Raw genomic sequence first — 14,654 nt, 5'->3', positions numbered from 1 at the left:
TCCAGAGGTGTGTGTGTGTTTGTGTGTGTGTGTGGCAGCTAAAATCCACGCCTACACTATGGAGCGCGTATGAACTGTGATTACTTTTATATTGCTGATTAGCTATTGGGCATTTCATTCTCTGACTGAAGGCAGTCGACCAATCGTGACAGGCTGTCATAGGTCCAATCAGCGCAGATTAGCTTCGCGCTAAGGAGGGGTTTGGGAACAAATGAATCACTGGACGATTCATACAGGAGTCGCTGGGATAATTAGGTAAAAATAAATGCAGATTATAAGACCATGAAAGTGTTTTTTGACTTTGCATGCATATTAGACTGTTGTTGGAGACCCTTACAACCAAGATATGACCCTATTTCATGTATAATATGGGCTCTTTAAAACAGAACAATACCTGTCTAAGAGAAATCCTTCAGACATGGTGCCATCTGTTCTCCAGCGTGCAAAGGTAACTCCAATATTGATTCAGGTTTTTAAAAAGTTTTGATTCAGCAGGTTTTAACCGATCACGCGCGCACGTGTGCTCTCTCTCATGACTGAAAATAAAAGGCTGCGCAGTTGTTTAAATCTGCATTTGCTGACAGATTGGGCTACTTATTGGAATTATGCGAGATGTCGGTCCGACTCGATTTAATTGGATGAACATTTTTTAGTTTTATGCCTTACCCAAAATATAAAAATACATATAAATACATTTAGATCATTTAGTGTAATCATTACTGTTAGACTGTGAAGACACTTTCAACCAGCACAACAAAAAATACTTTTGAAGACAATCACCTACTGCACCTTTAATTTATAGCAGCTATATTGCGGGACACACCAAAAGCCATAATAGCAAAAGCTTTACCGTGTACTTGTAATCCTTCTCCTTCTGTCTTCCTCTCCGTCTCAGCACCGGGAGTTTTTCAAACTGATCACCTCCTTCAAAAGGAAAAGTAGCTTTCGCCGGGACCCATGCTTGGTCCACGATCTCCCCAAACATCCGGACAAAATAGAGGCGGCATGGCCGACGACTGGGATCTGCAAGAAAAAATGCCATCAGTCTGTGAAATAATTGCAATAATGTATTCTATTATATATCATTATTATTTTTTTTTTGTTAGTGGATGGGTTAACACTAGTGCTCCACAATAACAATGTTAAAATATAATGATGACGGAATAAGTTGTGCTGGGACCTAAATGCTGTCTTAGGGTGCTTTCACATCTACACTTTTGTTTCGGAACGTATCTCGTTTGCCCAGTTAGCGCGGTTCGATTGGCATATGTGAACAGGGCAATCGCGCTCTGTTCCGCGCCAAAGTAATCGCTCCGAGATCGCTTGAATGAGGTGGTCTCGGCTTGATTGAAACGAACCCTGGAGCGGTTCGATTGCAGTGAGAAAGCGATCCGATCCGAGCGCGGTTATACCACAGTGTTTTATGGATATGTGATAGCTTACGGCTATATGAAGAGAGAATTATGAGTATGGCGGGAAGTTTCGCGAGTCTCCGGATGCCCGCAAACGAGTGATGATCTCCCGGTAATCTCGCGTCTCTCTCCCAGTCCTCAAATAGGCATCGTCGCGCACCCTTCTCCCCACCGTGTCTCTCCTCAGACACGTCACGCGCGCACACCCTGTCAATCACCACCACCTTTCCTGACAGCTGAGCGGGACTCTACAAAATAAACCCTGACACTCTGACCAATGTGAGGAGAGTTTACTCACACGTGACTTGTTTTAGCTCTTTTAGTCCGATTAGAAACTTTGCAGTGTGAAAGCGAACCGCTCCAAGAGCAAAGAGCAACAATGTTACAATTTTAATCTCTGTTTCGGAACAACTGAATCGATTCACAGGTGTGAAAGCACCCTTAGGGCGTACTCACACTATGTACAGCTGCTTTGAACCGGGTTAAAGCACACTTGTCCCTCCTCCCCTAACGACCCGCACTTACATTACATTCGGGCCTGAGCACGCTTACGTCATCGATGATGCGCTATTCAGTAAACGCTCTCGCTCAGCACAGTGGAGATTTCTTTAGTTATATTGTTTAAATCAGTGGTCCCCAACCACCGGAACAATTAATACAAGGCCACATAAGAAATCATAAATTATTTCTGTAGAAAATATTCCCCCCGCGACTTGGTTTCTTCCACTCACCCCTGCCATCTCACGTGAAATGGACTATGCCAAAATCCACCACGGAGCAGGAAGAACAGAATATAGCTCAGTGGTGGTTGTTAATAAAGTTATAAAACAGGTATTATAGAGTCCAAATCAGCAGAGCATTTAAGGATTGTGCATATATGCGTGCGTGCATCGCTAAGTAAGTACTCGAAATCATTGCAATATGTATCTATATGGAGTTTCACATAATCATACTCATTAGGGCTGTAACATGCCAATGCATACATTTAATTCGGCTATACGGTTGTATTATTGTTAACATGTTCGTCAGTTGAAATGTTTGGCCCAGATGTTATGTATTTGATGCATATAAAGCTTGATTGAAACATAATCAGACCGCGATAGTGCAACTGGCGCATGCGCACTGAGTTTTTCATGATTAACCTGGATGCACGAGCGCAGCAGCTGTGTTCACGTGAAGACCCCCCCTCACACCTCCTCACCGGTCCGTTGTAAAATTGACAACCGTTGACCGGTCCGCGGTGATAAAAAGGTTGGGGACCACTGGTTTGAGTAGTTTGATATGCAGTGACATGCAGTCAAATATTTCGTCGAACAGATCCGCCACTTTTGACGCACATAAACGATCATAAAGTCCTCATGCTGCAGGAATTAGGAGGTTTGCTGAAGGTGCATCAGTCGTGCAGTGAGGGGTTTGCGTCTTTAATAATCTACGAGAGTTTGCGTTCATTGAACAGTAAGAACGATTAACAAATCCATATGAAACAGTCCCTTAAAAGTCACGTCACGGGCTCTGGCGCGCTTTGCACTTACACTACAAGCATACCGCGCCTGAGCCCAAGTGATCCGCGCTCTGGCCAACATCTTTCAACTGGGCCAGGGCCGGCCAAGCGATCCGTGCCTGAGCCCGATTCAGAGCACTCACACTTCTCAAAAGATCCGGGAAACGGGCCTGGGTACGATTCGGATAGCATAGTGTGAGTAGGCCCTTAGGTTATTAATCAAAGGTGTTCTCTGTCACTGTTTGTTCTGCATAATTAAACATTAAAAGATTGTGATTCAGAGCCACGCAACATGAATGATAATCATTTACATATGTTTATTAATGCTTCAAAGCACTGCATTCAAATCTGCGTTTGATCGAGAGATTCAGTTTTTACACTTTTTCGGTTAAGTTACAAACAATTAAATAACACAGAAGTTCTAGGAGAACAGTTTATAGTTCAGACATAAACACTGAGGTTTATGGTAAAGATTGAAATCACCGTTTAATGGAACTTGACGCTCGTGAATGTTGTAGCAATTACAATGTGTAACGGGGGACGACAAACAACCATCAAAATTATGTCACTGATTAGGTTTTCCAAAATGATTATTTTTATTGGTGTCAATGGTTTTTGCAGTAATATTTTTGTGTAAATGAAAAACAAATGACATTTGTCTCCGCCTTTTCTGATCCAAAAAATTGTCTGATCTCTGACTCAAAAACCGTAGTGTGATCTGAACCATGAGATTTATAATACACAACTACATGGCAGGAAAGGTTATTTACGTTCTCTTGTATTTTGTATAGGTGTGTTGGTGTTTGTAGTGTGTGTGTGTGTGTGTGTGTGTGTGTGTGTGTGTGTGTGTGTGTGTGTGTGTGTGTGTGTGTGTATACATACAGTTGAAGTCAGAATTATTGGCCCTCTTTGAATTTTTGGTCTTTTTTAAATATTTCCCAAATGATGTGTAACAGAGCAAGGAAATTTTCACAGTATGTCTGATGATATTTTTTCTTCTGGAGAAAGTCTTATTTGTTTTATTTCAGCTAGAATAAAAGCAGTTTTTAATTTTTAAAACCATTTTATGGTCAAAATTATTAAGCTATATATTTTTTGATAGTCTACAGAACAAACTATCGTTATACAATAACTTGCCTAATTACCGTAACCTGCCTAGTTAAACTAATTAACCTAGTTAAGCCTTTAAATGTCACTTTAAGCTGTATAGAAGTGTCTTGAAAAATATCTAGTCAAATATAGCTTAGTGTCATCATGGCAAAGACAAAATAAATCAGCTATTAGAAATGAGTCATTAAAACTATTATGATTAGAAATGTGTTGAAGAAATCACAATTATAAATAACACAAAACATAAACATGTTGATGTTCTGACGGTGATTCCTATGTAGAAAGCCACGACATCATGTGAAAACAACCGGTTTGCTTTGAAAAACCTTTATACTTTAAAACCCTACGAATGACTGAAATCATCAGCAGATGTTCAGATTCTGATTAGGGCTCCATTTGATTGGTTAAATTTGCATAAACAACCTATGCATACAAAACACAAATGATTGGCACAAGGGATGCACAATCTATGGTTTCAGCATCGCAATGTCTGTGTTCGCAATAGTCACAGGTTATGCAATGTATACACTCATCTCACGATACGATGTGTATCACGATATAATGTTCACGATTCGATATGTATCACGATATTTGGAATAAAAATTGAAAATTTAACTAAAATGCAAATTTTACCAAGTAAACTATTTTTTATGTATTTCTTTTGTTTCAACTTGTTAAACTGAACCTTCTTTTAGAAAATATATTAAACAGACCTGTCTTTGGAAAATAAAACAATTTAAAAACTTCTTAAAATATTATTGAAATGACAGAGACAAAATTAAGGAACAATTTCAGTAAAGGTGCAAAAAAAATCAGCTTTCTATTCAATTGAATTTAACAGTAAGAACTTAAGGCTTTGCTTGGTCACTTGTGTTTTTTCTGTGTGCAAAAAAAATCCACATTTCCAGGTAATCAGCAGTTCTATAAGATAATCCTGAACTGATGTGTATCTGTCTGAGAGGTTTTTGTGGATGGCTGTCTTCATGTTGGGCATGATGAGTGACAGGGTGGCCGTCTTTTCATTACACAGGACAGTCGTGACTCTTTTCAGCAGTTTAGGCAGGTTTACTATTTCTTCGGCGTCGCTGATGTCGGCGCTATCAAGTGTATCATGTTGACGTGCATTTTTGTGTACCTCTGTACTCAAAAGGGTTAATGCTCTTCGTATTCATAACTCTAAAATGCGATATGATTGTTTAAATAATGTGTACGTTTTCGGTTTCATTTCCACTGCTAAGTGCTGTTCATACTTCCCACGCGGCTCCTGAAAGATCACTCTGTTTCACAAACTGAATGTTGTTTACTACTTTATTAGTCACAACCTGCAGGTTCTGTTCACTGAAGCAGAAGCGCGCGTATGGCAAGCCGTTTTAGCATTTAAACCTTTGTTCTGACTATCCATAAATATATTTAATTCATATTTAATTAAATTCATTTAGAGATATCTCTAATTATATTTTGACTAGTCGAATTATAATTATGACTAGTCAAAATATAATTAGAGATATCTCTAAATATATTTATGGATAGTCAGATCAAAGGTTTAAATGCTAAAACAGCTTGCCATACGCGCGCGTCTATCATAGTCCGCCCTCTGTAGTAACAGCTCACGTTGTGTGATTTTGCGGCCGCCAATACATCATTATATGAAGACAGAATGATATTTTAGGGTGAATTGTACCTTATAAATACAGTATGTGACTCTTTCAACACAATTAGGAGGTATCCATGTCGCTGTGCAAAGTATGTAAATCACTGTGAAGACTTTAAAACTTAGGATGTTTGACCCAGTATGCGTGTCAAAAAGCGGACGAGTCTAAAGCAATGACTGTACAACCGAAATTTTGCCAGACGTCTGATTTTGAGAGGATGGGCCATCCTTTATTTCAACTGCTGGAATCTGAACTCACGTGCGACAGCAGGTGGAATGTAGCTCACGTGCAAACAGCTCAACTAATAAGAGAAAACGGACGTCATATCGTAATCAAATCGTCATAACGCCACGATGCATATTGAGACATTTTTGCATCGCAATAAATCGTACAACGATAAATCGTTACACCCCTACATTTGGCATTTAATTGTTCAATTTCTGTACTAAAATACTTGTTTATAATTAATCATAAAGCATAATGTAAGCTACCACCTCAATGCTGATGATACTCAGCTTTACTTGCCCATAAAAATGGGAGAAAATTCTGTTTTACAGCCTTTTTTTTACCTGTTTTAACGAGATTAAGGATTGGCTGGCTGGTAATTTTTTACACTTAAATGAATCCAAAACTGAAGTACTAGTGTTTGGTTCTCCGAGTGTCTGTAAATCTACAATTAATCAATTAGGTTCGATCAAGCCTAAGGTCCACAGTCACGTAAAAAATCTTGGAGCTACTTTTGACACTGAGTTAAAGTTCGACAAGCAAATAAACTCAGTCGTCAAAAGTGGTTTCTATCAATTAAGGAACATTGCCAAACTGAAGCCTTTTCTTTTTTTTAAAGAGCTGGAAACTGTCATTAATGTTTTTATTATGTCCAGATTGGACTACTGTAACTCTTTGTATTCAGGAGTTTCACAGGCATCAATTGCACGCCTGCAGCTGGTTCAAAATGCAGCTGCTAGGCTTTTAACTGGGACAAAAAATATTCTAGTATCTCACCAGTTTTATCATCTCTTCACTGACTCCCAGTCCAATTTAGAATTCAATATAAGTTATTGCAACTTGTTTTTAAGAGTTTGAATGGTCTGGCACCTATTTACATCTCTGAGCTTCTTCACTGGCACACTTCATTGAGGCCAATCAGGTCCGAAAACACGTTTCAGCTAGTTGTCCCCAAAACACGGTTGAAATCAAGAGGTGACAGGGCTTTTTCTGCTGTGGAATGGTCTGCCTTTACATATCAGGTCATGTTCTTCACTTGGTGCTTTTAAGTCTCATCTAAAAAATCACCTTCTGTCTCTTGCCTTTGATTGTAATTAATTAATTTTAATCTGTTTTATATATTTTGCTTAATTTTTATATATAGGTATAGATTTTGTATGCTGGTCTTTTTGTAAAGCACTTTGGTCAACATCTGTTGTTTTTAAATGTGCTCTATAAAAAAAGCTAACAACAAACAAACAAACAAACAAATAGAGCTATTTAAGTCATCTGGTGAAATTGTATTCATATCGCAATATATAATAGCAGAAAAACAAAATATCGCAATGCCAGATTTTTTCCAATTCTCGTGCAGCCCTACTTGGCACATAAAATGAATTTTATCTATCACATCTTTCTGCGACGCAGATATTGCATATACTAATATCGCAAATAAAGATAATGTTTAAACATATTGTGCAGACACTAATGAACAGACAGCAAAAAATATAATAATAAAACAGCAATTACTATATTCATGGTCTCAATATCATGTCTAAATATCACATCAGATGGACCAAATATTTGGATTAAAATCTAAATAAATCACCTTTCATTTTGGTGTGGACGTCAATCTGTGGGTCAGTGGTTACATGACAGGGCCACCAGGGTCTGCGGTTGAATTTGGCCCACACAACATCCCCAATAGAGTACTTGACACTGAGAAGCTGCTTCTTCTTTGGGCTGCTGGACTGCAGATGAAAACACAAACATGTCATTACCAAGATCACCCTTAAAACATCAATGGCAACTGTTAAAACCACATCAAAAGTACTCTGTTAGCATTTCAGATACCTTCAGAAGTAGCCGTTTGTGGTTACAACTGCCTGCAATGCATGCAAGGGAGGTGTTGTGCATAGTGCTATGGTCGGAGTCCTTACTATGGCATGATTGTGGTCAGATAAGCTCACAAAATGAGTATGAAGCATCAAACACACCCAGACGAGGAAAACAAAAGCTTCTAGGTAATGATCCAATGCACTTTTTTAGTTCATCTGGGTTTAGCTTAATAAAAAAAAACACAATTATGTTTTATAAGCAGCTGGCCAATACCATCTATTAGTGATGGGTCGTTCGTGAACGATTTGTTCAAATTGAACGAATCTTCAATTTGACTCGGGAACTACGAATCCTCTCAGGGAGTGATTCGTTCATCCGCGCGTGCGCACATTTGTGCAGGTGGTATCGTTCATTTTAAGTCTTTTGAGTTGTTCATCACGGAAAGGCAGAAGCCAATCATATGCGTTTAGAGCCGGCAAAAGAATTGATCCGTTCATCTCTCGAATCCTCTGTCGGGTTTGAGTCATTCGTTCATTCATTCATTTTCTTGTCGGCTTAGTCCCTTTATTAATCTGGGGTCGCCACAGCGGAATGAACCGCCAACTTATCCAGCTAGTTTTTACGCAGCGGATGCCCTTCCAGCCGCAACCCATCTCTGGGAAACATCCACACACACACTCATACACTACGGAAAATTTATTCCACCAAATTCACCTGTACCGCATGTCTTTGGACTGTGGGGGAAACCGGAGCACCCGGAGGAAACCCACGCGAAGGCAGGGAGAACATGCAAACTCCACACAGAAACGGCAACTGAGCCGAGGATCGAACCAGCAACCCTGCGACCTTCTTGCTGTGAGGCGTCACCACTACCTACTGCGCCACTGCCTCGCCCTTGTTTATTTTTAGAAAATGCAATAAGTATATTTTTGTTTGTGTACTGTATATATATGCTGTCAGTTACACTTTATCAGGATATTATATTTTATATTGTTTATTACAGAAAATCAGAATCTCCAAAAAATCTGAGCACTGTGTAAACATTTTGTCAATTAACAACACTTCAAAATGTTATTTAATGAAGCGTCTAATCTTTGTGGCTTTAGGCATTGTTGGGATACTCTTTTAAAGCTGGAAGCATTGACGACTTATATTGAAATATATATCGTTATTGTTCAATATGGAAAATTATTGAGATTGCATTTTTGCCATATCGCCCAGGCCTATGGCAAAGCAATGTTTTAATGAACTCTGTGTTTGCTTTTTAGGCAAACCAGCCAACAAATCACTCGAGTTGCTGAATATTAATCTAAGAGAAAGCATGCAAGCATTATGCAATCATTTCTGTGATGCTTATTAGCATGTTAAACAACATGGATAATGTGGATACATGTTTATTACAGATAATTGACCAGTCATACACTGCCTGACAAAAGTCTTGTCGCCTATCCAAGTTTTAGGAACAACAAGTAATCATTTGAATTCTAGTTGATCATTTGGTATCAGAAGTGGCTTATATGAAAGGCAAAGGCCTCTAGATTACACTTATTTTACCATTATAAAATATGACTTTTTATTATTTCATTAGGACAACAAGGTCTGACTTTGCTCTGACACAAGTCTTGTCACTGAACAGAAATAATGTCCAGTATAGAATATAAAGTCCTGCTGCAGTGGAGACAGAATGAATATTGTGTCTGACTCCATGTGACTGCATCCATACATCTCTGCAATAACTCAAATCACTAATTAATAAAGTCATCTGGAATGGCAAAGTGTTCTCGCAGGACTCCCAGAGTTCATCAAGATTCTGTGCATTCATCTTCAATGCCTCCTCCATCTTACCCCAGACATGCTCAATAATGTTCATGCCTGATGACTGGGCTGGCCAATCCTGGAGCACCTTGACCTTCTTTGCTTTCAGGAGCATTGATGTGGAGGCTGAAGTATGAGAAGGAGCGCTATCCTGCTGGAGAATTGTCCCTCTCCTGTGGTTTGTAATGTATTGGGCAGCACAAATGTCTAGATACCTCAGGCTGTTGATGTTGCCATCCACTCTGCAGATCTCTCGCACACCCCCATACTGAATGTAACCCCAAACCATGATTGTCCCTTCACCAAACTTGACTGATTTCTATGAGAATCTTGGGTCTATGCGGGTTCCAGTAGGTCTTCTGCAGTATTTGTGATGACTGGGATGCAGATCAACAGATGATTCAGCAGAAAAATCTACCTTCTGCCACTTTTCCAAATGATCAACTAGAAGTCTAGTTATTATTCGTTACTCTTACAACTAGGATCCACAACAAGACTTTTGTCAGATAGTGTGTATATATATATATATATATATATATATATATATATATATATATATATATTTAAGGGTGTAACGATAGGCGTATTCGTATTGAACCATTCGGTACGAGACTTTCGGTTCGGTACGTATTGCAAAGCGAACGCTTCAGAGTCAGACTAATATCCAAGAAGATAAAAGAGATTAAGTACAAAAAAGCCTGCAATGCTTGCCCCGCCTTCAGGCTCTTCTTATTGGCCCACTGCGCTAGAACAGAACGCAAATCCATTGGTCCATATCAGCACATCACTCAGTTCCGATGACAGAAAGCTACAGCAGCGAAAAATGCAAAGGTCTGGATACGAGAGAATGAAAACAACACTGGCAGATTTAGTTTTAGAAACCAGCTAGAGTTACAACTAATGACATGATTAAGCCTGATTTATACTACTGCGTCAAGTGACCGGTGTGACCAACTGCGCATGCAACGCGCGTGGCTGTGCATTTATACTTCTGCGCGCTGTCTCTGTTGGTCTGCATTAACACTTCCGAAACGCTAGTTGGCAGTGAGGTGTAAATGTTCCTCTGTGTCGAGTTTCTTCTCTGCTTTTTTGGTTTTCCTGAACACTTCCGGGATGTACAAGTGACTCAAACTCGCTCATTTTGAGACAGCAACCAGCGGACATGCAGCAACTTTAACTATGAGGTAAACACAAAACAAAACTTTCCATCTGGAGCTCCTTCACGGGACTCCACACTTGTAAACAATCGCTACATAGGGTTTGCGGGCCTCTCCAAGCCGACCAATCACAGAGCTTGCGGTACGCGTTGTTGCGATGTGTAGTTACAATTTTTGAGAGGTGCACGTCAGTAACGGCGACGGCCACGGCGAAGGGCTATGCGTCAGCGCCGTAGCATACGCCGGTGTTTGACGCAGAAGTATAAATCAGCCTTTAGTGATCATGTGCTGAATGTCAATCCAGCGTTTACACTTTTCGAAAAGTGGATAAAAGACTTCCAGTGGTTAAAGTCCGCTATGACTAAAGCATTCACCGTAAAGCCGGTGGGACGGAGTTTTCAAGTAACCGAACCGTGACACCACTGTGTTGTATCGAACCGTGATTTTGTGAACCGTTACACCCCTAATATATATATATATATATATATATATATATATATATATATATATATACACATATATATATATATATATACAGTGTTAGGCAGTAGCGTCGCTACAGGTAATGACGCTACTAGATTAGCTACATTTCTCAGTGTCGTGGCTGTAGCGTTGCTACATTCTAAATCAAATAGCTTTCCAGTACCAAAGCTATTTTATCAGTCTAGTAGCGCAGTAGCGTCCACAAAGCTACATTTACCAATCGCGGATCAAAAAGCGACGGCACAGACATTCACAGAGCTGTGAGGCCGGTGTTTGGCTGATGAAAGTAAATCCATACGATAGCAAGCATGATGATTTCTTCTTCTTCCTGTTTTACGGTGGTTGACAACAAACTTTTTGGTGCGTTACTGCAACCTCTGGTCGGTGACGTCGCCAACCAAATTAGGCTAACACGAGAAACTTGCTTGATGGAAAGATGACTGAGGGAGAGGAGTCATTTCTGAACTGAAGTAGGATTTTTCATGACCATACCTCGAGAAGTACATGTTAAGATGCAATAACTTAATTTCTGATGCTGCGCTCAAAAAATACTTTAGTAATTTATAGCGAGTACTTCTATAAACTACTGCATTATGTAGTGTAATTTATTAATGAAGAGTTGTAAATATATATATATATATATATATATATATATATATATATATATATATATATATATATATATATATATATATACATACATACAAAATGCATAATGCTTATGTCAAAATATTTCCCTTTTCTCTAAATGACTACAGTATTTTAAATGTGTAACCACTGCTTTTATTGGATTTTTAGTTTGTGCTGCTATATACTATAATTTCTTTCTGTTTAGTACAGCATATTATTTACAGTAAATAACTGATTTGGACTATTCAGCCTCATATGTTCATTGACAGTTTTATTGATCACTAAGATATGATCGACTTGGATTTAAGTTGCTTCGATTTAAAAATAAAAATTGCAAAAATAGCTTAGATGTAGCTAAGCTACTTTTGCTAAGTAGCTTTTAGCTTAGCTTGCTACATTTCTCAGGGTGTAGCTTTAGGGTGCTTTCACACCTGTGAATCGATTCAGTTGTTCCGAAACAGAGATTAAAATTGTTACATTGTTGCTCTTTGCTCTTGGAGCGGTTCGCTTTCACACTGCAAAGTTTCCAATCGGACCAAAAGAGCTAAAACAAGTCACGTGCGAGTAAACTCTCCTCCCATTGGTCAGAGTGTCAGCGTTTATTTTGCAGCGTCCCGCTCAGCTGTCAGGAGTGGTGATTTGGTGGTGATTGACAGGGTGCGCGCGCGTGACGTGTCTGAGGAGAGACACGGTGGGGAGGGGTGAGAAGGGTGCGCGACGATGCCTATTTGAGGACTGGGAGAGAGACGCGAGATTACCGGGAGATCATCACTCGTTTGCGGGCATCCGGAGACTCGCGAAACTTCCCGCCCTACTCATAATTCTCTCTTCATGTAGCCGTAGGCCTATTACATATCCATAAAACACTGTAATATAACCGCACTCGGATCGGATCGCTTTCTCACTGCAATCGAACCGCTCCAGGGTTCGTTTCAATCGAGCCGAGACCACCTCATTCAAGCGATCTCGGAGCGATTACTTTGGAGCGGAACAGAGCGCGATTGCCCTGTTCACATATGCCAATCAAACCGTGCTAACTGGGCAAACGAGATACGTTCCGAAACAAAAGTGTAGGTGTGAAAGCACCCTTAGTGTAGTTAAGCTACATTTTAAGTAGAGTAGCTAATAGCTTAGCTCACTACATTTTTCAAGTAGCTTGCCCAACACTGTATCTGTGTATATGTATATGTATATATGTATGTATGTGTATATATATGTATGTATGTGTATATATATATATATATATATATATATATATATATATATATATATATATATATATATATATATATATATATATATATATATGACAATGTTGTACACCTGTTAGAGGAAAAACACAACAATAAATCTTTTGAATAATAAACCATCTTACAGGATTTGAATGGGAGTCGCTGGGTGAATGTGCTCTTTTGGAGAGATTGAATATTGACGCGCAGTTCTCAGTGCTGGGCAGATCGCAGTCACTGTCAGAATAATCATCCATACTGTCAAAATCCTCCATCATGGTAAATGGTACATGGAATGGACTCGCTGGAGGGTCCGACTTTGCTGTATTTTTACTACTATGTTTGTTTGCGTCCAACCTGTGGCTGCTCTGAGTTTTTGTTTTAGCCACATTTCGTTTCTGGCATTTCTTTGACGTGTCTTTAAACGTTGCCACCTCTCCCTTGACATCCTCGTCGTTATCCTTGCTGTCGCCGCTGTCAAACAGGGTCGAATCGAAATGCAAAAATCCATTGGAGATCGGAGAAAAGTGTTCCAAGCTATCAGAGCTCACTGGCGAGAAGCCATTCTTGTCCAGATCCTGAATAGCAGTGTTTCCTTGCGAATTGGTTGTGTTATAAAGGCCTATCCCGAACTCGTTCCCACCAATGGGACTGTGCATGAGCAATTTGTTTCGCCCGTGGAAGTCCTTATCCTGCAAACCTCCGTCCGCATGGTTCACCATAGTGGTCAGGTCCTGGAGTCTCCTCAGCGGGCTGTAGTTGGAGGTGGATTCTCTCTGGTTGTACGCAAACGGTGCAGAGAGTTTGTAGCCAGGGTTCAAGAAATGCATGGCAGAGCTTTGGTCAGCCTTGGTGCTCTGCTGTCCGCATGAGCCGATTCGGACATCAAGAGCCCTGCTGTCCTGTGGATCTCCACGACACTCCGAGCCATCCCTGCCGGCCACTTTGTAGGACTGATTCATGTTGACATGGCTCCATCCTGACACATTCAAATCAATAGAAAATAGCATTAGGATGCATGATTAGACTAAAGAATTCACATTTAATGTTCTATATTAATCAAACAAACAAGATTTTTTGATGTCTATAACAAGGCAAGCACTGTAGTACTATGAGTAACAGGAAAAAAAACACTACTACTATGTGAAACAGGAAAAACACTGTACTACTGCAAAACACCGCATGCACGTGCATTACATCTTCCTGCTGGTGGACATGCTAGCTAGTTTGTAAGTTGTAACTAACAACAACTGATCTAAAATGTAGCACAAGGTGCTAAGCGTGTATTTTGTAGCAGGTTAACAAGCTAACACCGGCTAAAAATCAGCTAACACGCTCCAAAACACAGCTAGCATCTTAAACTGAGGGTGGCTACTCGGGTTTGAGACGCAAGCTCGTAGGCCGTCTTGTCAAAAAAAACTATCAAGACAAAGATGGAAGAGGTTTAAAACCTCCAAATAAATCGCGATGTCGAGGACACTAAGATATGCCCCTGCTGGACTGCCTGAAGATGACCTCAGCTTGAAAACGCGGCAGAAGTATGAGACATTATCATCATCATGTGCATCAACAGTTCCCATACAGTCAGTCACACAACAGTAAAGTCACCCTCGACGGTCAGA

At 39.9% G+C, this 14,654-nt stretch overlaps 1 protein-coding gene across 3 annotated transcripts in view; it reads right to left on the bottom strand.

Annotated features, from left to right (window-relative positions):
• nsd1a (nuclear receptor binding SET domain protein 1a) overlaps positions 1–14,654 on the bottom strand; it is a 104,627-nt gene that overhangs the window by 89,282 nt on the left and 691 nt on the right. For all 3 annotated transcript variants that reach the window (XR_012389995.1, XM_073922282.1, XM_678798.10), the window contains exons 2-4: positions 13,179–14,011; positions 7,489–7,630; positions 851–1,023 (exon numbers count right to left, since the gene is read on the bottom strand). Coding sequence is in view for 2 of the 3 variants with exons in the window: in XM_073922282.1 (XP_073778383.1) it covers positions 851–1,023; positions 7,489–7,630; positions 13,179–13,994 (1,131 nt within the window). In the remaining variant the exon portion in view is untranslated. The remainder of the gene's footprint in view (positions 1–850; positions 1,024–7,488; positions 7,631–13,178; positions 14,012–14,654) is intronic.

This window comes from Danio rerio, chromosome 14, assembly GCF_049306965.1.
Source record: "Danio rerio strain Tuebingen ecotype United States chromosome 14, GRCz12tu, whole genome shotgun sequence".
NCBI classification, from domain to species: domain Eukaryota; kingdom Metazoa; phylum Chordata; class Actinopteri; order Cypriniformes; family Danionidae; genus Danio; species Danio rerio.
The sequence above is the reverse complement of the archived record's forward strand: the minus strand, read 5'-3'. Positions and strand labels throughout refer to the sequence as shown.